We start from the raw sequence: 26,163 nt of genomic DNA on the forward strand, positions 1-26,163 counted from the left end.
AAAAAGCCGGTGCAAGGCGCCGGCTCTGCGGCTGCCTGCCGTGTCCGAGTGCCACCACCAGGTGGGGCAGGTGAGGGCGGAGCGGGGAGGCCCCCGGCCGCCGGCGGCTCTGCCCGGCCCCGGCCCCGGCCCCGGCCCCGGCCCCGGCCCCGGCCCCGGCCCCGGCCCCGGCCCCGGCCCCGGCCCCGGCCCGCCGGCTTCCCCGAGAGCGGGGCCCGGCGTCTGGAAAGGTGCTTTCGGCATCGAACGACAAGAACCAGGTGGAAGCCTTTCTGGTTAGCTCCTTCCTCCTTTTCTCTGGTCATTTTCGTAATGTTACCCTTTGGATCAGTGGAAATTAAAGTTTGTTTTGTTTTTTAAACGCTTTGAAAATTATTTAAAATGCCTAAAAATTCTTTTCTGGGGGGAAAAAAAAAAAAAAACCAAGCAAACAACAACTTTTTTTTTTAGAAACGAATTGAATATCTGAAATGCCATAGAACTCCAAAAATCAAATAATTGATTTATGCCAATTGCCTGCCTAGGCCAGTTCAAAAGTATAAAATAGAAAAAAAAAAAAAAAGCTAATACATGACAGACATTATTATTTTTTCCTTGAAAAAATAAAGTGTATTTAAAGTTAGTAGGTTAGCTTATTTTTCATTTGTTGAAAATTTTACTGGGATTTCTCTCGCCAGAGATTTTAGCTATAAGTAGAAGTTTTTCTTTGAACTGATTTAAACTAAGGCCCTCTTTCTTGTCACGCACAGACAGGGAAATACTGCAAGATGCTGGATTAGCTTGTTCGCTTTTCATTGTTTTCTTTTGTAGCAGCAATCCGTTTAGCTATGGTATGCGGAGTTTATCTGATTAGCACTTAATGAGTGAAGGGAATAGGGGAAATGTTGCCTGAGTTACTTAAGCCTAATAAAGTTTTCAGTACCTTCCCCCTCTTTCTAAATACCTGAACTTTCCTGACCCCCACCCCTTGCTTTTTCCCCGCAACCGCAGCTCGTTCCCATGTGAAATGCGCTCCCCCTGCAGCTCTGACTGTCAGAAGTAGGGGTGCCATTAGCCGGATTTTGTGCAGTGCACATTGGTCACAACATACGTCCTGCTCAACAGTGTTTGACGGTCCATCTGGAGCTCTTACAAGTCCAGCTCCTGTTGTTATGCTGACTCGCATGCCTTACCTGGGAACACTTACTGGCTAAAAATGCAACAACCCGTAACATGAGTATTTCTGACTTAAAAACCATTAGGTATAGCTGTAAGCAATAAAATAATTTCTTTAGTTATGTTAGCAGGGACATTTTAATGAGGATTCACTGAAGCTTGAATAACTACATTATATAAAGAAATTCAAGAAAGCTGAGGTTTAGTAATGCTTAAAAACTGTGTGTGCCGTACAGATTGCGGGTCTGTTGCCATAATTAATAAGTTTCTTGCATAACTCTCATGTTTTCCTCTGGACTTCAACTTGTTTTCCCTCTTTTAGGATTAATTTGTGTTTTAATTTGATATTGCACTGTAATATTTTTAATACAAAAGCAAAATTCTGAAAAACCTGGAGAAATCATCTGTATTAGTTTATGCTGCTTAAATATATCCTCAGTGGCTCTGTTAGTTTTATACAGAACTGCAAGGTTGTCGTAATACCAATAAAAACAGGTCCAAGGAAAGTACAATTGACACCTGTGCAAGAGATTCCATATGCATAGTAGGTTCTATAGCTGTTGAAGTAATAAGGAAAAAGCAATAGGAGTTTAGGTGGAGTGTCAATAAGACAATAGCGTTGCTTAGGAAATCTGAATCTTTATCGGTAGGGACCTCTGAAAATATTTTCAGTTATACCTGCTTAACAATACCATTTTTTAATAGAAATGATCTCACATTTCTTTTATCACTGTCAGTGCCCCCAGCTTATAATAATAACAATAACAGTAATAGTCTTAGCAATAGGCAGCTAGTAATAGCAGTAGTGATCCTGTTAGAGCAGAATGTGTGTGTATGTTTTTAAATAATTTCAAAGATATAAAAAGAATGCTAGAGGTGCAGGAATGCACCAAGATGCTTGAGAAGGGTAGAAGATGACTGTAAATGATTTTTGAGGTCTGCACAGCTTTCTGCTGAGCACGCCCCAAGGATTTGCCTTCCCGGGTGAGGTGCTGCGGCTGATGGTGTTCACGTTCCCAGTGTCCAGTTAAACTGCTGTCAATGCTGGAGCGAGTCTGGAAGTGTTGCACTCTGATCTAAATGATAAAAATTTTGGAGGAGAAGTCCCTGTTTTTTCGCTTCGCTGATGGCCCAAACAGTGTCATTTAAACAACTTCTTATTTCCATTATTGTTTTGTTTTGGTTTTTTTTGTCTGCTCCTGAATATGTACAGCTTATGCCAAACTTCTATCCAGCCATCAAGATGGAAGAAAAACAGGTGTTAAACTGTGAATTAGGTATTGAAATATTTTGTAATTTGATTCAAAGGTTTATTTAAATCACGAAAAGTATGTGTGTGTGTTTTTCTTTTCCCCTCTCAGGTTTGCAATTATGTGTGGCTATATGTCTCAGTTTGAAAGTGTACAAAACAAAATCAGGAATGGTTATCTCTTTAAGGTATGTTTTTGTAGGGTTTGGGTTTTTTTAAGCTATTCCTTTAAATTATTTCCTTATATAGTGTCTAAGACAGATTTTTCCAACGCAGCAATTCAGCCTCATGGGTCTATTTTGGTGCCGATGTTAAAGTGAAAAAGTTATTTTTATGTATGCAAATAGATTATATGCTTACAAAATATAAGAACTGAGGTGGGATTCTGGGAACAGCATTAAGCTTTCAGTTTTATTTTCTAGTCAAAGGGGGGAGGAAAAGGGAGTAACAATTCTTTTTAGAAAATAAAAACATATGAAATATTAAGTGACAAACTAACAGAGTTCTGCACTCATCCTTCATGCCACCCTTAAGAAGTGATATTTGTTTTAACACTGTCCTTTCAAAGGTAATTGTGTTTTTAGATTTAGCAGCTTGTGTTCCATGTGCTACTCTCCCTCTCCTCGTCCTCAGCATTGCTTAGGCGCTTTCCATCCCTTGCCCTCCGAGCCGGCGTCCCCCCTTTCTGGGTGTCAGTGAGAGGCAGCAGACGTGTTGCGCTTCCCAGGGAATGCCCGGGATGCGTCTCTCTCGCATCATGTCCGTGTTAGGGCTTGGAGTGTCGTGGAGCTTTCCTATGAGAGAGCATTAATTACATCTGCGCTGTGCCAAGCGAGCTAAGCCCCGAGCGCTGGGACAAGCTAGGAACGAAGGAAAAATGACAAATAACACAAGTGCTGCAGTTGTTTAGGGATGGAGTTTAAAAAGAGCCCGCAGTGTTAGCTGTAGCCTTTTCAGGGAGGTTTTCCTCTTCAGAAGTAATTACTGAAATCCGTGTGAATCATCTGGAAATGTTAGGGATTTGGGAAAACAATAGCATGAAAACGTAGCTCCTATCTGAATAGATTGTGGACAAAATGATAGAATAATAGGCTCTTAGATCTGTACAACTCGGATATTTTAGTGACTGACAATTAGGAAAAAAGAGATATCGGGGCGGGGGGAGAAACCTTAGAAGTGACATTTATTTTGAGAGGCAAACGGTAGTTAGGGGCGAAATAACACATTTCTTTTTTTCTTCAAACTCAGGTTGAGCAATAAGAGCTTTCGTTAGGAAATGAGAGAGTGAAATAAAGATACTCATGACCTGTAATGAAAATGGTTTTGGAAGAAGCACCTCATTAGATGCTTTCTAGGTTTTATGGTTTCACTATAAACAGAAGCATTTTATTTTCTGAATTTCACGTTATAGTAACAATTTGTTGTGTCATGTACCATTTCATTGAGGCAGTCGCATTCCAGGGTGGAACAGACTGTACTTCAGTGATGGGTGCTGGCCTGTAGGATCTATCAGAGAGAGTGGTTGCTTTCTTACTGATTCAGTGTGTGACAGTTTCCTAATACTAACTGTAAATAAAATGAATTTAATTGAAGTTGTTGCCTTTTTAAGACAAAAGTTCTTGAGTTCTTTGATTGGACTTTAGAGCTGCTTAGTCATGTTCTAAATACAGCATGCCTTCCTGCATTGCGTGCAAAATTGCTAAGTAATTTTGTTTGTGGTTTCCCTCCATGAGGAAGGGGTTTGCTAGTTAAAATATTTTAGGTTGTTAGAAAAGAATTGCAGCAGAAGAGAATTTCTGAATCTGGTTATGATTTGCAGCAAACTTCTTAGAATGTAAACACACTTGCCAAACAAACATCTGAAGTGACACTGATTTTCTTTCTAATAGGAGCACCTAGACAAAGCAATTGAACTTAAACCTCAAGATCCTTTTTTATATTACCTAAATGGAAGATGGTGCTATTCAGTAAGTTGGTTTTTTTTATCTAACATATGAATTGAGTATACTGAAAAATTATAATGCATTTGAAACGAAATAGTGGGACTTAAGACAAAGTAGATGTTTACTGAAGTAGATGTTTTGAGCTAAATGAAGCAGTACATTTACATTTCCTGAATTAACTTCCACATGGGTGATGTTAACTGTTGACCATTCCTGTCATGTACATTAAGTAAGCTGTGCTTGTATGTCCCTCATTGTGTTCAGGTTTCTTATCTGAATGTATGAGTGAAAAGTAACTGATATTTGGAAGGGAGGAAGGGTGACTTCTGGTATTGTAAGCCTTGATTTCAGTTCTTTACTCTGCCACAAACTTTCTGGGTGACCTTGGGCTCATAACGTAGCCTTTTGGGAACTTTAATCCCCATCCATAACTGAAGTAAAAGGTACTTATATGCTGTGGGGTTATGGCTGTGGCAGCAAGGCTACCATACCAGCTTGGTAAATTCTAGGAGAACGTCACAACAAAGATGCAGGCATAAAAATGTACAATTCACCAAAAAGTTTTGCAAGAGATACAATTTGTGTTATGCCAACATGTCCTGGTTTCAGCTGGGATAGAGTTAATTTTCTTCTTGGTAGCTGGTATGGGGCTGTGTTTTGGGTTTAGGATGAGAACAATGTCGAGGATACACTGACGTTTTGTTCTTGCTAAGTAGTTGCTAAGTGGCGCTCACAGTGGTAAAGGACTTTTCAGCTGCCCATGCTCTGCCGGGTGCACAAGAAGCTGGGAGGGGGCACAGCCAGGGGGGCTGGCCCAGACTGGCCAAGGGGCTATTCCATACCATGTGACGTCATGCTCAGTATATATATAAACTGGGGGAGCTAGCCGGGGGAGGGGGGCAACGATCGCTGCTTGGGAGACGGGCTGGCCATCGGTCGGAGGGTGGTGAGCAATTGTAGAGTGTATCGTTTGCTTTGTATTACTATTGTACTATTATTACTTGTTATTATTATTATTGTTATTATCATTATTACTACTGTTCTATTTTTATTTTTACTTTAGTTATTAAACTGTTCTTATCTCAACCCACGAGTTTTCTCCCTTTTACCCTTCTGATTCTCCCCCCATCCCACTGGTGGGGAGTGAGCGAGCGGCTGCGTGGTGCTTAGTTGCTGGCTGGGGTTAAACCACGACACAACACAACAGGTGCTTTTAAATATTGTGTTAATGACATAGTGATAAGTACTCATATATGAAAAATTAAAATAATTGTTTTACAAACTCAGCTGTTGTGTTTTTTTTGTTTTTTTTTGGTTTTTTTTTTTTTTTTTTTTTTTTTTTTTAGAAAAATATTGCTTGTGTTTGTAATATGAGAGTTGTCTTATTCTTAAGCCCACATCTTTGATGGCTCAGATGACTATCCTTATTGCTTCATCTTTAGTGCTGTGAGGAACCTTTCGTCAGGAAAAAAATGTTCTTGCATAGTCTATGCTGTAAAAGATCACTGTGAGGCTTCTCAGAATAATAACTGCTAATGCGCAGTGAATTCCATCCCTGCCTTTTTCCTCCAGCTACCTCCAGTGCTAGTCACTAAGAAGTGCCTGCAAACTGGAAAGAAGGAGTTGCTGTGATACACTGCAGCCTTTGACTTTGTCTTTATCTGCAACAAGACTTAATGCAAAGTAATCTTTCAGCAGTTTTTTTCAGATAATAAGTTTAACTTTGAAAGAGCTTTCAGCAACTATGTTTTTTCTCAGTTGATTTGAATAAGGAATGACACCAACTTTTTCAAAGAGCTTTTCATTTTGGTTTTCATCGCACTGTATTCTTATCAGCAAAAGTGAGTTGCTGAAGATTGTCCTATAGTATGCTTGCTGTCCTGCCTTTGAAGAACATCTCTCTCACCAGTGATTCCTTAAGCACTTTTATACCGCAATGTATCCAACAGCTGAGTGCAGCTTCCATTTATGTCAAACACTCCCAGATGTTTTTCATGGCTTATTTCTCACTTGAGCTATCGTTTTTGGAAACTTCATATGTAATCTCAGTATACCTCGCTTTGTTCTTATTGCACTGTTTTTTTACTCGTTTCATTTTAGTGACAATCACCACTTCCTGACTAGTACATGTGGTTTGTTGCGCTATATCATTACAAACTCATGTTCCACACTTGCAGCATCTATGCAGGGCTTTCTTACTGAACATTAAAGCCACAGATTAGCATTTGCCTTAGAGTATGACTTGACCTGCATTTTATTAAGTGAAACAATCCACCTAAACAGGTGTAGTCACTGAAATACTTAAGGATTGATTCCTTTCTTTCTTCTTTTTCTTTTTTTTTTTTTTTAAATTCTTGCCTTCTGTGACAGCCTTGATGGCCATGACAAAATAGTAACCTGAAATGCTTAGATTTTCATAGTACAAATAAATGCAAATATAGGACTGAATTACATTTTGTTTTAACTTCCGGGCCTGTCAACTCTTAAAAACTTTCTGTCAGTTGCACACTTTCCGTAGCAGGATGAGGCCATCATTTGGGAACATTAGTTTTGAGGCTCTACTATGTAAAGTAGATCTTAATCCTAGCCCAGTGAGGTTGGTGATAACCTCATTATTTTTAGCAGACTGTATGAGTAGGTTTCTGTGCTGATCCAGTAATACAGGTTTTGGCCATGCATGTCATGTAGATAGTCTTAGAAGCTTGTGGAAGATGTGGCAAATTCCTTGGTCCTCTTCTGCAGACCGTGGTGTTTCATGCTGTGGTAATTATCCCAAAAGCAGACTGTTGGCTGTGGCATTGGTTCCAAATACTTAATAATCCCAAATAGGGATACATAATCTCAGATAGGGATTATGATAGGGTGCTTGAAAAATACATTTATCACTTCTTCTCTATACTGATACCTGTAGGTGGAGTGATAATGTTCCTCTTAGACCTTCATTTTTTCTGTTTAGTCTAGCTGAGATTGAGGCTGGGAAGGCTGTGTTGTCCAATGTGACGAAATTAAAGAAGAAAAGGGATGAATGAGGAAGGAAGGTTAGTTTTTATATTTAGCCTAGCTGACTTTGGGGTCCAGTTAGGACTGGCTGCAATATTTGTTCTTTCACAAGTGTTGTTTCCAGGGGCATTATTGTCTGGTTTTAGTCTCTCATTCTTTTACTGAAGCAGTGTAGTTAAAGATAACTAGCCTTTGATACTCTCTAGGCTGTGATAACATATTTGGGAGCATTAGCATAAGAGACTGCAAAAGGCGATGCTTCGAGTGCTGTAAATCTGGGCTCCAGTTCATTTTCACAAATTAAAATCAGTTGAATGGACTTTTAAGTAAAAAGTATAGCGGAGGCAAACAGAGAAGATTTATTGAAGGCTGAAATCTATATCCAGAGACTGCATGCTGTGCTCATAAAGCTATTTGATTTGTGGAGTTTTGCCAGAATTTGGCTCCAACTGCCGTTCCTCACCATCCGCAGTGTAACACAGTCCTTTGCAAAGAGCAATGGTACGGCAATGCCAAATTTCTTACTCAGCAGTTATTCTCACTGGGCCAGATCCGAAGCTGATGAAAAGTGTCATAGCACCTTCCAGCAGGAGGGAGGAGCTGGATTTTCACTGCCTCGCAGCAGCGGGGGTTTGTCTCTGATGCAGAGCCGGTGACAGTTGTGTGCCACCTTGTCTAAAACACAATTTTTGCTGTTTTTTTTTACCATTATAAATCCAGTAGAGCTATAGAAGAGAGGAAGATTCTGTTCTGATGTGTGTATCATCTCAGCTTTGTTAGGAAATTACTTCTAGTATCACAATCAGGTAGGCAAGATTTTCACCAATCATTTCATAGATGTCATGATGGGCAAAATTTTGCCTATGAGGCCTGCTATGTATACAAGAAGCCATGTATAGCTCTAATATTTTTTTGTTTGTTTTGCAGAGGTGACAAGGGGAAAAAAACCCCTATTTATTTATGCATTAAGCAAACATAATTGAACACTGCTAGTAATGGCTAACTGCGTAACCCTACCAAATGTTATTTCAATATTCCTTTTTCCAGAGCTGATATGAACTTCTACCTAGTGGTAATTTTTTCCAGGGTAGCTTTAGTGATAAAGTTAGGAAAAGATGATTACCATATAATTGTAATGAAGAAACTTTAAAATATCTAGTAAGCAAAGCAAACCAGTGTTTAGTATGTAAAAGAGATGTTATTGTTCCAAAGAAAAACAACTGCAGCCAAATAATTTTCATTTAAAATGTTTTTGGTGGTGGATGAAACTTTTCCTTCTCAGCCTTCTGTGACAAAAACAGGCTTTGTTAAGTACATATGTTTTGCGGAAGGTTTAATGTTTTAGATATATGCTTGGGTTAGTTCATACGATTTAAAACAAGTGCAGTGTTTAGAGCCTTTCAAGTTTCAGCTTTGTTTTTGTTAAGGGAAAGTGGAAACTACTTTGCTCTTCAAATCGGCGAGATATTTATTGGAAGTGAATTGATCTGGGTGCATGGTATATAGGAATTAGTTTTCTTAGAGTTTTGGGTGCATTTATCTGATAATCCTTTATAATTGTGTCTTTGTGGGGGTTTTTTAGTGTTATAATGTTTAGAATAGCTTTTAAAACAGAGTACGTATCTAGTTAAGACTTATGGCTACTTGCCATTACAGGACTGACACAGAACAGTTACTGTATACTTGTGAAACTGGATCAGAGCCTCTGGTAAATGCTATGGGGTGTTAAAAAATTAAATATCTTGGGATTTTCTTTTTGCAGGTTACGTGCCATGTGTTGGATTCATCTCTGGTGTATCCCAGTATCTGTTTGGGTTACATCAGGGAACAAATTGACCCAGTTCCTTTGTTTGTGTGCTCTGTAAGTCTGTTCCCCTTACTGGAAAGTGAAAAGCCCAGGGAATTCAAGTTGCATAAATGCCTAAATGCCTGTGCAGGCTGTCCTGGTTCCTCAGCTGGCAAGAAAGAGAATATTTGTGTTGGAAGCCAGTATTTTAAAACTGCTGTCCAGTTACTTAATCTCTTCCAGAAGTCAAAACATTGCAAAATTATGTAATACAATTTTGCATTAATATATTGTAATAAAAAGGAAGAAGAAACTCACTGGGGATATTTAAGGAGGTGTCATTAATATTTTACTGAAGCTGGATCGATGGGATGATTTTCCTTTATGGAAGACAATTGTGTGATCTGTCTTCAGTGAGCTATTAGCAAGGAAACATTGGAGGAGGAAATCCTTTAGGGCTGCAAGTCAATCCTGGCTGAATTTTCAGTCCAAGTGGGTTAGTTTCCTTGGAACCAACATCCTGGGATTTGAAAAGAGCTGTCAATGGGCAGGGTTTGCATCTCATCAAAAACAAACAGAAGACAAAAAAAACCCCAAACTCCAGCCAGTGTTTTAGTTCATATATGATTTTTGCTGATCCTAGACTAAGGAAGAGAAAGGGATGTTAGGAAATCCCTTTTCCCAGTATTTAGGGGAGCACTACATTTTCTGCCTTGGTCTTTAGAGGAACAAGAGGCCTGACAGGAGCATGCTGGGTACAAACTTTATCGTTAGCTGCAGTTTAACTCTGTGTGTGGCTTTCTTCCATCTCTGGTATTAGTAGAGATTTGGGTAGAATAAATGGACAAGAGCTTGTTGTTTGACAGATCTATAAGAGAGATTGTTTGAGACAAGCATCTCTGTTAGCTTTGGGATACTGAAGAGTGGCCTCCTCTCCTTGCCAGAGGCCAGGCTGTCGAGGTGACCCACTCCCCTCCAGCCCTAGGGAAGTTCAGGAGTTGGCTGATGGTCCCTCAGGCCCTTGTTTTTCGCTCTTGAGTGAGCGGGACTAGCTCTCCTCGTGTATGGCAGCTGGGGAGTGATGTTCCTCAAGTCACCCGACACATTAAAACCTGATATTCTGTGGAAACACACTGTTCCTTGCAGTGCTCTTGTGAATTTTCAGGCTGCTGGAGGAACTGACATCAGGGTTTGGGAGACCTAAAAAACCGAAACTCACTTAAGGTTTGGAAATCATCTGTAGGGCAAGGGCAATCTTCATTCTTTAATTTTGTTGTTGTTGTCGTTGTAGCTATTACTTGCTGCAGTAGCTGCTTTTCTTATTACTTTCTGCTGTCCTATACCATCCTTGGAACATGCATGAAGTGAAATGGTTCTGCTGAAGCTGATGACAGTTACAGTCTCTTTGTACTTGATTTTGTATGGACCTCCAGATATGCTTTGCGCTATTTGGAATAGCCTTGGCTGTAGAAGTCAAATTTGCACTACACTAGAGCATGCTATGCCAGGGTTTCTGTTGCCTGTGCTTGCTCACACACAGAGAATGCTTAATAAAGTTCGTTGGTATAGTAGGAAGGATGTTTCCATTTCACTGAACATGGCATAAGATTTACTCTAATAAAGTTATTTCAAATTAAAGGCTGTGCTTGTGTGCGTTTAGGGGAAGGGTATAATTTCCTGTTCATGATTATTGCTCCAGGACACAATTTTGTGTCTTGCATAAAACCGGTCTTTTCCGTTTGTCCCACCTCAGTCAGAGGGGGGTGCAGGCTGACTCAGGTGGGGCATGGTTAGGCTGTTGTGATGGGATTCTCCTCACCTGTCTGTAGCCATCCACAAGGCATAATTGTCTGTGCTCCTTTTGTAGCTGAAGGAAAGAAAGGAGAGAGAGGAGTGTTCATCCCAGGCTAATGTAGGTGAAGAGGAATTGCCTAATGGAAATGCCTGTCTCTGTGTTGACCGTGCAAGGAACTTGGACAACTCGCATAATAGGCACTTCATTTATGGATGGCTGGAGTTAGCTGCATCAAGCCATTGGCATATAAGTCTGACTGCTCAAAACGTTACAGAACTCTCAGACTATCTGTCTAATAGTCACAAAGTGTAATGCTGGAGCCAGTGCACATTAAAGAAAATTCACTATTGTGCATACATGCATTTCACTTTTAAACGTTGTTTTAGGTTGGTGGGATTTGCAATATAAAAATGGCCAAGTGCGTATATGTTTGGGCTTTTTTAAGTTTGAATAGTGCAAAGCAGCACCCGAGCCAGACAAAATAAGGACTAAACCCTCAGTAAATAAGTTCTGATTACATCTTGTAAGAAAGTAAAACAACTGCCAGGAAGAACTTGTGTTTTCAATAGGTAATTGTAACTCCACATGGAAAAACTCCAGTTTTGTTTCCTCACTATTGCGTAACAGCAGACACTTGTGTGGCAATTGTATCTGTGCAGTGTGTGTGTATCTCAAGGGTGTTACGTGGTCTTGCAGAGAACAGTGGAAGCATATGCATTCCCTTTATTTTTTCCCCCTCTCTTCCTCCCTCTGTAAGCTACCTCTATCTTGATGTGATGGACCTAGAAATATAGAAAAGCCCTTCCTCTTCCGAAAGAATAGAGAACACTGCGGATGTCAGTTAGCATGAATAAAACAATACTTTTGCAAAAATCCTTTTAGTATGTCTTGCAGAATATGTCTCGGAAACTATAGAGCAGCTAGGGAAATTAAGTGTGTGAGGGAATTCTGTGCATACCTACAATTTGAAGTTTTAACCAGCATGCTGCAGCTTGTAACACAGTCTGAAAGCACTGCAGTGCAGAGAGGGGAAACATCTTGTTGCTTCAATGGATAAGAAATCTGGGATTGCTGCTGGAGAGCTTTTGTAAAAAAATACTTTATTCCCTTAGAAGAGGCTTCAAGATGGGATATGTGAGAAAGAATGAAAAAAACAGCTTTATTTTCTTCGTATTGTTTCTCTCTGGAATATAATTTTTAGTGGGTTTGTGTGAAAGACTTACTGATGGCATTTAACAAATAAGGCATTGGACCCTGCCAAACAACCAGCAAGACTTGACCAGGATGCCTTCTGTCTCCAAGCAATGTTGCTCTTATGTAGCTAAAGTCATTGAGGCCAGAGGAGAAAACATGGTCCTATGCGTTTTCCTGTTGCGTGCTGGCCTGTATTTGTACTCTTTGCAATGGTATTTTTAGGGCAGTTTGCAACAAGAAATACATAGAGCTTGATGTCTGTCCAAAAAAGAAGCATTCTGGTTGATGGCTGTGGATAGTTATGTGTGGATGGGTTCTTATATTTTACCATAATTAACTGACATCTACTGGGTAATTGCTGGATTTAGTTGGAGAAGGCGGGGGGAGCAGCAACAGCCCTGAAGAGACTGGGAAGCCAGGGAATGAGGTGGGAATAATCTAAAGCTATCCAAAACCATTTTAATTTTTACAGCAGTAGGACAGGCTCAACTGTTATTTGAATTGCAGCTCCCTCTTAAAAAGACATGTCCCTATGTGACTCATATTTTACCTCCAGGTCTCCGATGAGAGGGTCTCTTTCTTTGCCTGTGTGTATCCCTTCTCTGTGTTGCCTCTGCATAGATCAGGCCAGAAATTGCTAGGAAAACACGGAACCTTGTTTTTTACCATTTTTAAACTCAGCTGTACTCTGGGGCAGGAGCCATCAGTGCTGGTTCAAATACTGATGTGAAGGAATAAAGTCCTGACCTTTCTTTACATATGTAGTAGAAGTGTCCAAAGGAGGGTGGCTTCATGTCTTCATTTAAACAGGCTCCAGTCTCGCATTGCATTTCACATTGCAGCTCCATCCTTCGTTAGAGATGTGAGGTGTGTTTCGCCAGATTAGGTGATGGAGCCAAATACCTTATAGCAGTAACCAGAGTGGTTTCTGTCAGGTGTCAGTATATGCAAGGGAAGAAGTCATGTACATTGTGTGGCAATATGACAGCTCTGTAAAGTCCTTTTATAGCAGTTCCTGAAATGAGAAGAGGGCTTTGGCAAATGTTATTTGTCAGATTTGAAGAGGAAAAAATTAAGCCTATTTCTTAACAGTGGTTGTCACCAGCTTCTGTGTAATAAATGAACTTGTTTTACAAGCACCAAAAGCACTGAAATTTTTACTGTAGCAACAGTTTTTTGTAATGTTGAAAAGTAGTTAAGTACATGGACTATCATGCTAAAGCTCTCTGTCTCATGAAAACCTTAAGAGGTTTAAAGCACTGTTTCTAGCCTTAGGTTTTAAAAAATGGCAAGGTCTTATGAAACCAAAACTGTACTTTAAGCTTTGACATTGGAATAATCTCATATCAATGATGTTGGTGTTTTGTCATGTATTTCTTAATGTGTACATTTTCCTGTTAACAGAATCTAAAATCCAAAAGACTATGCTTTGAGTTGGCAAATTGACAGTATAAAACATTCCTTTACAGGTTCTTTTGCAAAATAGGTTGTATAAGTAGTACAGTGGCACAGGACAGTATTTACTCCAAAACTGAGAAACAACCCTAAAGACTTTTTTTTTTTTTTTTTTTTTTTTTTTTTTAATTATAGGTAGCTCAGTTGTCTTGGATCGAAAAGAAAGTAGCTGCTGCTCTCTTTGGGACTCCACCAACTTCAACAGTAGAAGAAGCATTGCAGAATTTCCTTAAGGTAAGTCCTAGCCAAGGATTTTCCTGTGTGACTGTTTACCAGCTGCTATATCTGACTGTTGTCAAGATGTCTGCTCAACAGATTATGTTCAGTAGCTATAAATCTAGGGCTCGCCTAAATACCGTAGAGCTCTCTACTAAAATATTTTTTCTTTTCTATTTTAAAATTAGTTTCGAGATGAGTGGCTAGCACTTTTCTTTTCTTTCTTTAGTTTTAGAGAATTCTTCAATGACTTGCCATGGTTAAGACTTATTGGATGCAATGTGAGATGGTTATAGATGAGTTATACATGCCATTGAAACAAATTAACCATTGCGATAACCGATGATTTGCCCGTTTCTGCAAGAGGGTTAACATAGGCAGGGAAAGCTTCCACATTGTGACACTTCTCTTTTTCTGATCTGAAGCTCTTGTCATTAAATTTCAGTAGAAGCTTTTCTTATTTGTGGGGATGAACTTATCTTTGTAGTGAATTAGAAAAGAAAGCTCTGTCATATAGGTCCATATTCCTGGGCATTCTACTTGAATGCACAGTTATGAGAAAACAGCACATGAATAAAATAAGTCTGTCTTTCAGTGTCTTTTATATGAATCATTTCTACTTCTGGAGCTGAAAAATACAAGTTTTTCACTTGACTGAATTCAAAGCATAAACTTCCATCATTACAATTACTTTCAGACAGTTTCTCATGGGAATTGGACAAGCATATTTTCTTCACTATCGAAAGTGCTTGTTTTCTGTGTTCTTAGTCTATTTAAAGATGGAATGATCTCCTGAATTTTGGACAATACAATATATTACCATCTTCCCAGTTTAAGAGATTTTATCTTTAAGGTCAAACTCCAAAGGTGGTAGAAATAATTTGAAATGTTCACTTTAGCTTCAGGGTATTTTGTGGTGGGCTGCAGAGTAACTTTGGGTCTAAGTCATCTTCTGCAACAAAAATTAAATTACTGTCTAAAAGATAACTGTTTGGGTTTCTTTTTCAGTTGTTTGATAATACACAGTTGTTGTGAAAGCAGCATTGTTTTGGTCCAAGGATTACAGCTACTATAAATTTCACTGATGTAATTTTTCTCCCCCAAAAGCTGTTTGTCGATTAAAGCTGCTTCTTGGCTAGTAGATAATTGGTAAGGTTTTTACTGACCTTTCAAGCTTCAACATCCTTGATGTGTTTTAAAAGGAAGACAATCTTGAACTGTTTTAATGACCTGACCTTTTCAGAAGATGGTAATGTGAAAAGAAAGATGAACCCAGAGCTAGAAGATATGGGTCTGTGAAAGAAAAATAATTATAAAGTTGAAGAATGCAGTTCATTACCTCTTACACAAAGTGTTAATGGTTCATTGGTTGTTTATTCTTTGATGAGGAAATAAATATTAATAATCTAGAAGAGCAGTGTCTTCCAACCCACTGTGTAAGTGAATGAATCCAATAGGTTAGAATGATCCAATATCTTTACAAAGCAGTTAGGGAGAGAGGAGAGCAAGAAGTATAGAACATTTTTGTGTTCAATATCAGCACCTCATGGGCCCGGTTTAAGGTTTGGGTTTTGGGTTTTCTTTTCTTGAGGTTTTGTTGTTTTGTTTTGTTTTTTTTTTAAGTGCTAAACAGATTGGGGTGGACACAGTAGGGATGATTCAGTCTTATGTTTGAGGAAGCATAGTGCATTACTAAAAATGCTATGCAGACCACATAAATCTCATCACACAAGTTTTATGTCTATTTTCTTTCCTGTTTTTTATTATTTAGGCAGAAGAAATGCATCCAGGATATTCCAAATACAATTATGTGTATTTGGCAAAGGTAACCAAGTTCTTTTAAAAATAATGATTTGTAGACTCTGGTATTCTTACAGTGGTCTGATTGGAAACAAAATGTTTTTTCTTCTCAGTGCTATAAAGATCTTGGCCAGAAAAACAATGCACTGAAGTACTGTGATTCTGCACTGTCAATTCTCTCAGTTACTAATGAGGTGGGTATTGAGAGTGATAACTTGTTCTCTTGTGATCGCCGTCTTGTCTTTGGCACCCATTATTGCACTGTCAGTAATAACATAATATTTCACTTTTTCCTCTGAACACAGAACCTTCCTTTTTCCTCCACTGTAGGTTGGCTGATTACAGTTGTCTGTATCAACAGCTTTAAAAAAAAAAAAAAAAATCTTTGTCAGGGGAACTGTCAGGGACTTGTCTGTATCAGAGGCTGTCAGAAATTGAATTGCACTCTTTGTAGTTCAACCCATTTCATTAAACTAGCTTAAGCGTAAGCAGTTGAGTGTGTCACTCTAGCTGTTCTGAAATTTTGCCCCAGACCTATTTTTTCTCAGCTGAAAGCATTCTGGATTTTTGTCTCACAGTCTCTATTTCTGCTCCTGAAAGCCTCTGGTTTGTGATTCTTGTCAAGGCCTCCAGTGCAGTGTGTTAGCTATAGCAGGGGTAGATGAGTTACTCAGGATTGCCTTTGTCTTCAACCACAGTGTAGTTAAAGAGGCACAGTTCTTCCAGTTACATCTACTGGAACATAGTTTATTCTAAGAGATGATTAAATTCCTTTTTAGGCCCTTTAGAGTATTTTTAGTATGTGGACACAAAATTTCTACAGATATTTGAGAGATTTTAAGTGATTTGATTTCTCAAATATAAACCAAGTCATGGCAAGAAGGTTCACTCTGATCTCGTGTAGAAGCAAGTTCCATAATTACCGACCTATGACTGGAAGTGCCTTACCATCCTAGAGCGGGACAAGTTCAAACCTGAGCTTTGTCAGCCTAAGGGACCTCCTCTGAGCATAGCAGATGTGGTAGGGAGAGAGAGAGGTGATTCCAGAGATGAATTGGCCCTATCCCATTTAATTCTTTGAAGTTAAGGAAAAAGACCATTAAATAGCTCTGTAACTTGATTGACAATAAATGCTGTGTGTGGAGCACTAACATGTTTATGTCAAGTGCTCCTGCTGGGAAGAAAGACCACTGCATGCCTCACCAGCAGCTGCTCCTGGGTGGCCTTTATTTTTGGCCCGAGTTACAGTACGTACCAATCATAAATTAAGCAATCACTGCTTAAGTTCAGTGTTTCTTTAAATATGTATTGATACAGATATGACATTCATAATCTCTTAACTCTGCTTTATTCTTTTCTTACTGTTGAAATATACCTTCAGCTTGCCTATTGCATAACTTAGGAAAGACTGCTGTAAATTATCCGTTATTTGGTACCTTACATCTTTGCCTAAAAAGTAGGACGAGTGGTGTAAAGGAGAGAGCATACAACTGCTTTAACTCAGCCTGTTTTGTATGTATCTGCACTGATTGTGCTGGTGAATTTCTTTTTTTTCTTGTATTCAACTTACTACAGGCCAGGTAACCTTGCAATGAACTCTGAAGCTATCTGGTAAAATTGCAAACGAACATATATCACAGAAACTTCTGGTGGGCAGAAGACTGCCTGTGCTTAGTAAACTGGAAGTCATTCAACATATTCATAAAGACTCCTTGAAAAAGTATAGAGATAGCATAGATCGGGATTCATCTTTGATAACAATAGCTGGACAAAATTTTGGTGACCAAAGGTAGTTGCTGAGGCTCCCCCTACACTTGGTGGAGAGAAACAGATGAATCCAGGTGCCTCATCCTGCCTCTCTCTGTCCCCTGATGGCAGAGAGAGAGACTAGATGCGAAGATATGTGTAAGGTGTATGAGACACCTGAGACACCTGACTCCTGAACTGTGCAGTTAATGAGAGGTAAATCCTGCCTCTGAAGTCCAGTGTCATCAGTCTAAACGTGAGCTGGAGTTCAGTGTGTCCTGGGCCGCCTGGAGGGGCTTAGTCCCTGGTAAAAGGAACTCCCCATCACGTTTCTGAAGTACCGGCAGACCTCAGGGGACCCTGAGGTGAGAGCAGGAATTTGGGAGCAATCTGAGGGGAGTGTGTGTGTATTCTGGCAAGCAGGGTGGTGATGAGAGTAAGAATGATGCTGGTTTGTGAACAGAGGAAAGAGCGGCAAATGGGCCCCCAAAATCTTTTGTCCATCTGAAGAGGACAAGATGGCTTGTCCTTTTCTGTTTTGACTAATTCTATTGATATCACAGATTGGTCTGCTTTGTCTTGTTTACTTGTGATGTGTTTCAAGTTTAGAAAAAAAAGGCCAGGAAAATATGGCATTGGGGCAATAGTGTGTAATACAATTTAAAAAGAAAAAAGCAGTCAGCACAAGGTAAGACCAAGTGCACGCTGAAAGGGATTACTATGAAATGGAGATCTGGAACACAAACTCTGCTGATGCTAACTGTTACCTCGAATCCCATTTGAATTAAAATATTATGTGTTGTTTTGGTTATTGTGTTAGACTTGCTGATTTTGGGGGGAACGTTGGAACTGAAGTGATTCAGGGCTTGGAGCTGTGCATAGGAATAACATTTAGTCAGGTTAGTTTAAGGGAGGGAAGAGACTGTAATAAGACTAAAGAGGTGTTGGGGAGACAATAGTAAATGGGTGCTGATAAAGTGCCTGAACTGACTACAGCCCTGTAAAAGATGGGGTTCATGGTCTGAAATAAAAAATACAGGTCAGCAGCAGTCTGAGGATTTCTTTCAGTTTGCCACAGCACAGGATCTCAAGGTTGTCAGCAGCGTGGTATGTTGTCACAGTCATGTGAAACCCATCATTCCCAAGTGTAATCATAGTTTCTCATGTGAGTTTTCTCTCTTTCTTCAGGCAGGGGAATTCCTTTATTGTTTTCAACTGTTGGCTTCTACTGAGAAACATGTATATGTATAAAGGCATAAAATCAGGAGCAGACTGAGAGACAAAGTTGCTGGAAAGGTGCCACATTGAGGAAATGTATAGTATTTCATTATACAAATCATCCTGCAGCATAAGTATGAAAAATAATAGTAGACAATGGTTTACTTTTTATTGCTTCTGAGCATCCACAGTTTCCAGTGACTTCAGTGGGAACCAGAGGTGCTCGGCATCAGTAAAATAGCCCATAGCTCATTTTAATCCTCAGGTCAAATTCTCAGCTGGTCTAACTCAGGGCACTTCTTCGACATTTTGTCTAGGATTCATTTCATGTAACATTTCAAGTTAAATGAGATGATTTTTGTCTTGAATGTTGTATCACATCCAAATATCCCTTCTGTGTATCTGTTCTACCACTTACAGAATATGTTTTTAATTCAAGGGGTAGAGGGGCTTCCAAACAGAGGTAATTTGTGTTAAAGAAAAAAAAAAAATCAGATGGCCAGTTTCAACCCTATTATGAACCTTAAAAAGGATACCAAAGAAACCATCAGAGACAACTTCTGATTAAATGACTCCTCTAAGTCCTAATACCAGTTTTTAAAAATAGTTTAGCACATTTTTAACTAACCAGTCTACACATTTTTTTTTTTTATTTTAAAAGGAAATACAGGAGATTTGGTGCAAATTACATCTGGAAAACAAAACTGATGTTACAGTACTACTTCAGAGACTCTTTATCCTCTCTACTCTAAACAAAAACCTCCAATGAATCATACGGTCCTTCCTTGGCCATAAATACTGTCATACTGTAGAGTGGTACTTCATTGCTGGAGGTGCACGGGACATTAAATCGTCCCGCTTTTCTCTGGTCGCTGTCCAGGTGGATAACCTCAGGGTCCTGGGAAACATTCACCCCTTCAGTAAAAGAGATCCTAATGCTCAGGGCTGCTGTGAGTTACTGTAAAGTGCATAACAGCTGCTCTGTTTATCTAGTAGATGTTGCATTACCCTTACTGAGACTCATTACTTTGTAGTACGCTCAAAGCCTTGGTGAGTGTGACTACATGAAGGGCTGTCGAAACCAGATGTGGTGGACTACTGTGATGGAAAAAAATGACTTTTTTTAAATTTGGAGAGAAAAATGTAATTTAAATTTGAAAACATGGGCATTCATCTTGCATGTAGAAAGACAAAACGAGAGAGTGTGTGTTGTTGATTAACACATAGCACTTTGCACGTAAGGGGAACAGGACACTAATTTCTTGTTCATAACAAAAATTGTTGGATATTTTCAAGGCTGGAACTTGTAGAAAATTAAAGTCTCAATGTAGGATTATAAAGTATAATAGTAAAGAAATTATTTTTTTCTTGTATTTGGAGATGAGCATGGGCATGAGAGTGAACTCTGTGCTTGTAGGACAAGTAAGCTTACCACAAAGGGATTAACAGCCTAGCAGAGAAAGAGATTAAAATTTCAAGGTTCTGGTCTCTATGATGTTTTTTGAAAACGAATCTAAAAAGCAGCAGTTATATTGCAAAAAATGTAGTCTTGGAAGAGCCGAAGACAGCAAAGCAGGAAGAATGCAAAGCAAATCTATTTGCACTGAGAGCTGCTGAAAGTCATACTTAAAACGCAGATGAAAACTTCCCTAAAGCTGAGAATGTATTTTACAAAATTATTGGTGATTTTAAAAAAAAAAAAAAATCTTGATTTCAAAACCACTCCCTCCTTCCCAGCAATTACAAATGAAGGCAATTCAGAGTTGCAATTAACAAGTGAGAGAGATTTAGATATTACAGAAATTGATCATTACAGCATTCACGTCTTACAGGTGTAGAATGGCAGGAAGCAGAGACTTGTTAAAGACTCTGCCTTTGGCCTCAGTGATATTTGAAATTCTAGAAAAGTCCATGTGGGGGAGGAGGTAAATGTAATATTGGGCAGGAACAATAGCTGAATGTTTACACAAGAATGCAGCCGCTAAGGAGAAATCATGCCCGCAAGACTCTCTTACATTTTTTTTTTTTTTTTTACATCACCATAATTGATTACCCTGGTCATTAATTTCCGTTTTTAATATTGTCTGTAAGGAAAAGAGTGGGAGTTACAGAGGGATGGAAGAGGGGGCAGAGTATAAACTTCAGCACCCATCAGTTGTTCCTGTTACAACAGGCCATTTGTATATCTTGATTTCCAAAACTGATTTTCCAAGAAAGGCCTACTCCAGCCACCATAGGGTGGTCATATGTTGCAGACCTTGCTGTGATATTTCCAACAGATCTCATTTGAAGCTGCTGTGGTAATCTGTCATTCTAAGTAAGATTTTGAGGAGAAAAAAGCAATTTACTTCTGCTTTTAAAGTGAAGGGTACAAATTATGACTTGTTTGTGGAAAAAACTACCCATCGAAACTATGTGAATAATTTGTTAACCTTATAAAAAATGTTTTTGTTTTCTTTTCTCAACATCATCAGCTCAATACAAAATGTCATTGTTTTCAGAGGCTATTCGTTCCTTTAGGTTTTATGCACGTTTGTTCTCCAAATGCCAAGCAAAAGTCTATGGTGTTTCAATTGCAAAATAATGGAAGTATTCAGATTTGTGCTCATTTTGAATAATACTGTGGAATTGAAGAAGAATTTCCTAATAGCTACCACCAACCCAAAATTAAAGTATCTTTTGAATATACTTTAAAAAACTGTTCCTTAATTAGTGATTCTGTTTACACTGAATATGAGTGGTTCAAGCTCAGGGAATGGATCTTTTAAAAACTCATTATAAAAAGATCAGATTTCAGACTGTAAAATGCTGGTAAAAGAGACATTTGTAAAAGAGCTGCTAAAAGAATTTGAGACCGCTTATATTTTACATTATTTTGCACTTCAGAGAATACAGTCTATTTTTCTCTTGGTGATCAGACTGATTTGCTGTCTGCATGTTTTTGAAGTTCTTGCCAAAAGGTTTGTTTGCATTCTCTGCTTATTCTTTCTCCCCCTCCAAAAATAATTCCAAAAAATGATGAAGATATTTTTTGTAGTGTAGTAGTTTCATACATAAGGATAAAGTCTATCCTGATAAATACCGAGCTTATTATAGTTATGATTAAATTAACTAGTTTATTGCAAAGTATTCATTTTAACATCCTATCAAAGGTAACACAGTTTTAGCGTGTTAGTGCCGCAAGACTGATCAACGGCCGATTTCTCAAAGCCTGGAGTGTATCCGTCTCCTCCGCTGGCGTGCTGACGATGCAGGGGGAGAGTAGGAAAAGTATTCATGGAGGTGCTGGTGCACTGCAGGATTAAGAGGTTCGCAATCAGTTTCCCATTTTTGTAGAGCGGCTGGGGAAAGTCAAGCTTCCAGAAGTTTGAAATATATTCTCTCAGAGTCAATATACAGGGTGAAGGAGAGCCTCAAGAGGCATCTTTCTGAAGGCGTGATCACTGGGCGTGATCCTGTCCAAGCCGTTTCAGTGATGCCTGCACAGAAAGAAGGGCTGTAGGTCCCACTGTCGGGGGGGCAGCGGCTGGACAGAAAGAGGGGAATGTCCTGAACACCAAAAGCTCCACGATGTGTACAATAGTAAAAGGAAACCAGATTACAGGTGAAACTTAGTCTTTTAAGTTAGAAAAGAACTCTCAGATAAAAATTTTACACAACTATTAATTATTCTAAATTGAATTCTGCTGTTCTGTAATTTTTCAACAGCAGTCCTTGAACTAGCTGAACTGTTCATTCACAGTCTTTTGGGTGTGAAAGAGTGTTTTTCCCTATACTTGAAGTATAATCAGAAAACGTGGAATTATTGTCAGCTACGTATTTTAAAGCTGTGCTTGCCTTGATCCTAAAAGCCTTGAGAAATCATGGTTCATCTGCAGAGGAAGATACTAAAAATATGAAAGAACATAAAATGCCCTAAGTTGTGACATACAGCAGTCATATAGAAGGTTGCAAGTGGATAATTGCATTGGTTTATTGGAATATCTAAGGGGAAAACCACTATTATGCAATTGTATGCAAATTAACACCTACTACAGTCACACCATCTGTGAGTCTATCATGAAACTGAGAATGGATAGCATATAGCTTTATATGATTTATATTGTCCACAAGAGCTATTACTCTCTAATTAACAATCCTTGCGCACGTCTGGGAGTCTCTTCTGTAACAGTCCAGGATTTCTCCTGGAGCTGCGAAGGAATGATACAGCTGTACCCGAAAGCAGGGGTGCCTTTCACCACCTCTTTGCTGTTACCACATATCAGAGTACAGCTTTGGACCACCCTTGCAGCCCAGCTCATTTAATATACCATGCAGCCCTGCTGACTTCAATGAAACCCTACAGGATGCATGTCAGCTTGGGACTTGGCAGTGGTTGCACACAATTATGTTATAGTTGGCTGGTGTAACCATTTTGGCTGTGGTCACGGGGTTGTATCAATCTCTGTTGACAGTTGGGACTTTGTCAACAAGTGCGCACATGTGCAGTGCCTGGGTTGAATGTGTTTAGGCCATGAGGAAATAATTAGCGGAGATGGAAGGTAAAATCATTGTCTTTCTGTCTCTGCTTTAATTGCCATTTAATTTTTACATGCACATTTATATGTGTATGCCTGCGTGTATATATATTTACCAGTAAATTTTTTCAGCAGATACTAACTGTCAAAATGTGGACTACCTCCAGTTAAGTGAACATTCCCTTTTTCCCCACCAGCTCTCTCTTCCTTCTTGCTCTTGTTTTCAACTCCCGCTCTTCCCTTGTTCAGTCCCTGACCTCCCAGGTCTTTTATTCCTGTGCATATCCCCTGTGGATGATGAAACATAAAAGAAAAGCAACTAAATAGGAAGAGGGGAAAACACAGTCACTGACCCTGTAATTTGAATACCTTTTGTGCAGCAGTTTGCAGAACATTTTGAACTCATATTCAACTCTGAAAATGATATGAGAAGTGTTTAATAAATGTAAGCCTTGACAGTAGAAAGTCAAGGTTGAAAATGGCTGTGTATTCAGTCAGCGCTGAACTAAGCCTCAGGGTGAACAAATGGGACTGACGCAAATAATATTGCATTCCTCCTATGACTTGCACCTCTTCCTCTCCCTGCTGCACTCTAGAGGGAGATCAAAGCCTGCCCGTCTTAAAAAAAAAAAAAAAAAAAACCAACAAAAACAAACCAAACCAAACAAAAAAACCCCACAAACAAAAAACACCCCCCCGCCCCCAAACCTGACCTGATTGTTCATTTTTAGAAAGCCACAGACCCAGAAATCAATGAGGAAGAAAGTTGGCCAAATACAGGATTTATGGCTTTGTCTTCCCCTTAACAGTCAAGCTTTGGGCATTACTGAAGTTTTCATCTTTAAAACTGGAGACTGGTACACTGAGCAGCGTTGTGGCTTCTCTCTCCTTTTCGTGTGACACACCTCTTGGTCTGGAAGGACTCTATCCAAAGGTGACATAATAGTTCCCTTCTCTGACCATTCTCAGCTTTGTTTTTAATGCCATTACTGATTTTTTTAAATGCTTTTGCCATCTGAGTTCTTATTGTTGACTGGAAGCTGCTGGCTCAATTAACGCAGCCCATTAAGTAGTTTGCAACAATAATAATTCTTGCTTTTACTGATGTAGTCTTGTTTAGAACTGGCAACCCAGAGGTAGGACGCTTTGCACGTTTGCGGTTTCTTCTCCAGCTAGTTCTTAGAACAATCATGGATTTGTTTCTCTCTTTTTCCTAAGCCCAGAGGAAGATTCAGGAAAGATTGCCCAATGTTTTTGGGATCTTTGCAACTCATTAAAGCTCATTGCCCAATATAATCCTTTGCTTCTAAGGAGAGAGACAATTATACAAAGTTGCTTGGAGATACATTTTTAAAACGCTGTATCGTGCAAAGTGAGTAAAGAATCCCATCAACCCATGAAATGCTGAACACCATTCAGATATGAGAAATCCTGCATCTTTATCATTTTTCATTTATAAAAGTGTGAAAGGAGTAGGACCAGATGCAACGAAACCTTTCCATTTTCTTAGTAGCATGGGACAATATCTGGCTTTTTACTTTTTTTGTTTTAATGGAGTTTAGAATAATTTTCACAAGTTGACCACAGTCAGTACAGAAAAGAGTGTCTTTTCCCTGATTTAATCAACATATTGATGCAAATTACAGGCTGGTGCTCCAGGCAGCCTGTAGTGACGTGGAGGTTAAGGGGTGCTGAATTCAGTGTGACATTTCCTTCTGTTAGAGTATTTTGGCAAGAGCTTACTGGCTTTTCAGTGTGTGCCTTTTAAGGCCTCTGATAAATGATTAGGCAGATAGTTTAGCCTATTGTTGCCAGTGGGAGCAAGGCAGCGACTCCAAGAGAAGTGTCCAGCTAATGTATTAATGCCTTAATCCAGACCAATAATATAATGGAGTTTGACATGTCTGGCATATGGTTTCTATCATCTCAATATTCTTCTCTGTTTCTCCATGACATTATAGACAACTAACCAAAATAAAGAGAAGCAGGAATTTCTTCACCCGTAAAATTTATTTTAAAAAGTCCTGTATTTTGTTCCAGCTCTTTGGTTGATTGGATAATGAAGTGATCCCGAAATTCAGTGATTACTTCACTGTCTGTCTGCAGTATTTTCTTGCAGAATTGCCTGTGGCATTATCTGGCAAAGAAATACTGGTCTCTGTCATCAGAAATACTTGCACAAAATTTGTGAGGTGCAAGTGCTTTTGGCTTGCACAGCTAGGCATACGTGGGTGCGTGTATTGGGTGTTTGGACCCTTACCAACCTGCAGGTATGAGGTGCTGACTTTTTAGAAATGTGGTTTTTAAACCAAGGTGCGTTTCACAAGCTAGAAGTTTTGCAATGGCCAGTAAAGCAAGTGGATTATATCCAGGAGACATTTCAAAAATAAGTAGAATAATGGAGTTTTTTGTACTGTGGTTACGTATTCATATGCATGTACCCCATTCCGAACAGATTATACATGGAACAGCAAAAACGTATGTCACTGGTTACCTGTGAAAGGGTCTGTGGGCTGGGTTTGGTTTAAAGCCCTGTGCAAACTGTGCACTTACACATCAGCCTAAAAGGAGCCTTTCCCTTCTGTCCTAGGAGGTATAATACAGTGTTGGCTCCGAGCATATAGCAGATTACTTGCCTCTTGCTCCCCCATTGGCTCCACTCTGCTATGAGCCCAGTAGCGTAGGCAGAGCCCACCAACACCAGTGTGGAAGATACCAAGGGTGTAGTCAGTCCATGGTGGTTATTACAGGTAGGTATGGCCGTATGCACTGAAACCACAATCTAACCAATGTCATTAATTACATTTCCCAATGTTTTCATGTTAATTGCATAATAAATCATTAGCAAACATCACAGAAATATCTTCAGAAAAACTGCACACAGTCGGGTTGCAAGCTTACATAAAGTAAAAGGCAAGGCAGTACTTTATGCAAAGTACACCAATGAAAGTTACGGCCTAAGCTGAAAGGCTTACTGGTCTGCTGGGAAGGCTATTTGTGGCTAACATTTTAAGTGCTTTAACAGAGCTGTAAAGGCAGGGCTGCCATCTGGCTCTTGTTTTCACTTCAAACTTTATTTTTGCAATCAC

At 39.3% G+C, this 26,163-nt stretch overlaps 1 protein-coding gene across 1 annotated transcript in view; it reads left to right on the forward strand.

Moving 5' to 3' along the window:
* Positions 1–26,163, forward strand: part of RMDN2 (regulator of microtubule dynamics 2) — a 49,548-nt gene that overhangs the window by 22,663 nt on the left and 722 nt on the right. Inside the window, exons 6-10 of the mRNA XM_082305239.1 lie at positions 2,517–2,592; positions 4,294–4,371; positions 13,713–13,811; positions 15,565–15,618; positions 15,707–15,787. Coding sequence (XP_082161365.1) covers positions 2,517–2,592; positions 4,294–4,371; positions 13,713–13,811; positions 15,565–15,618; positions 15,707–15,787 — 388 coding nt within the window. The remainder of the gene's footprint in view (positions 1–2,516; positions 2,593–4,293; positions 4,372–13,712; positions 13,812–15,564; positions 15,619–15,706; positions 15,788–26,163) is intronic.

This window comes from Platalea leucorodia (assembly GCF_965183815.1).
Source record: "Platalea leucorodia genome assembly, chromosome: 3".
Classification (NCBI taxonomy): domain Eukaryota; kingdom Metazoa; phylum Chordata; class Aves; order Pelecaniformes; family Threskiornithidae; genus Platalea; species Platalea leucorodia.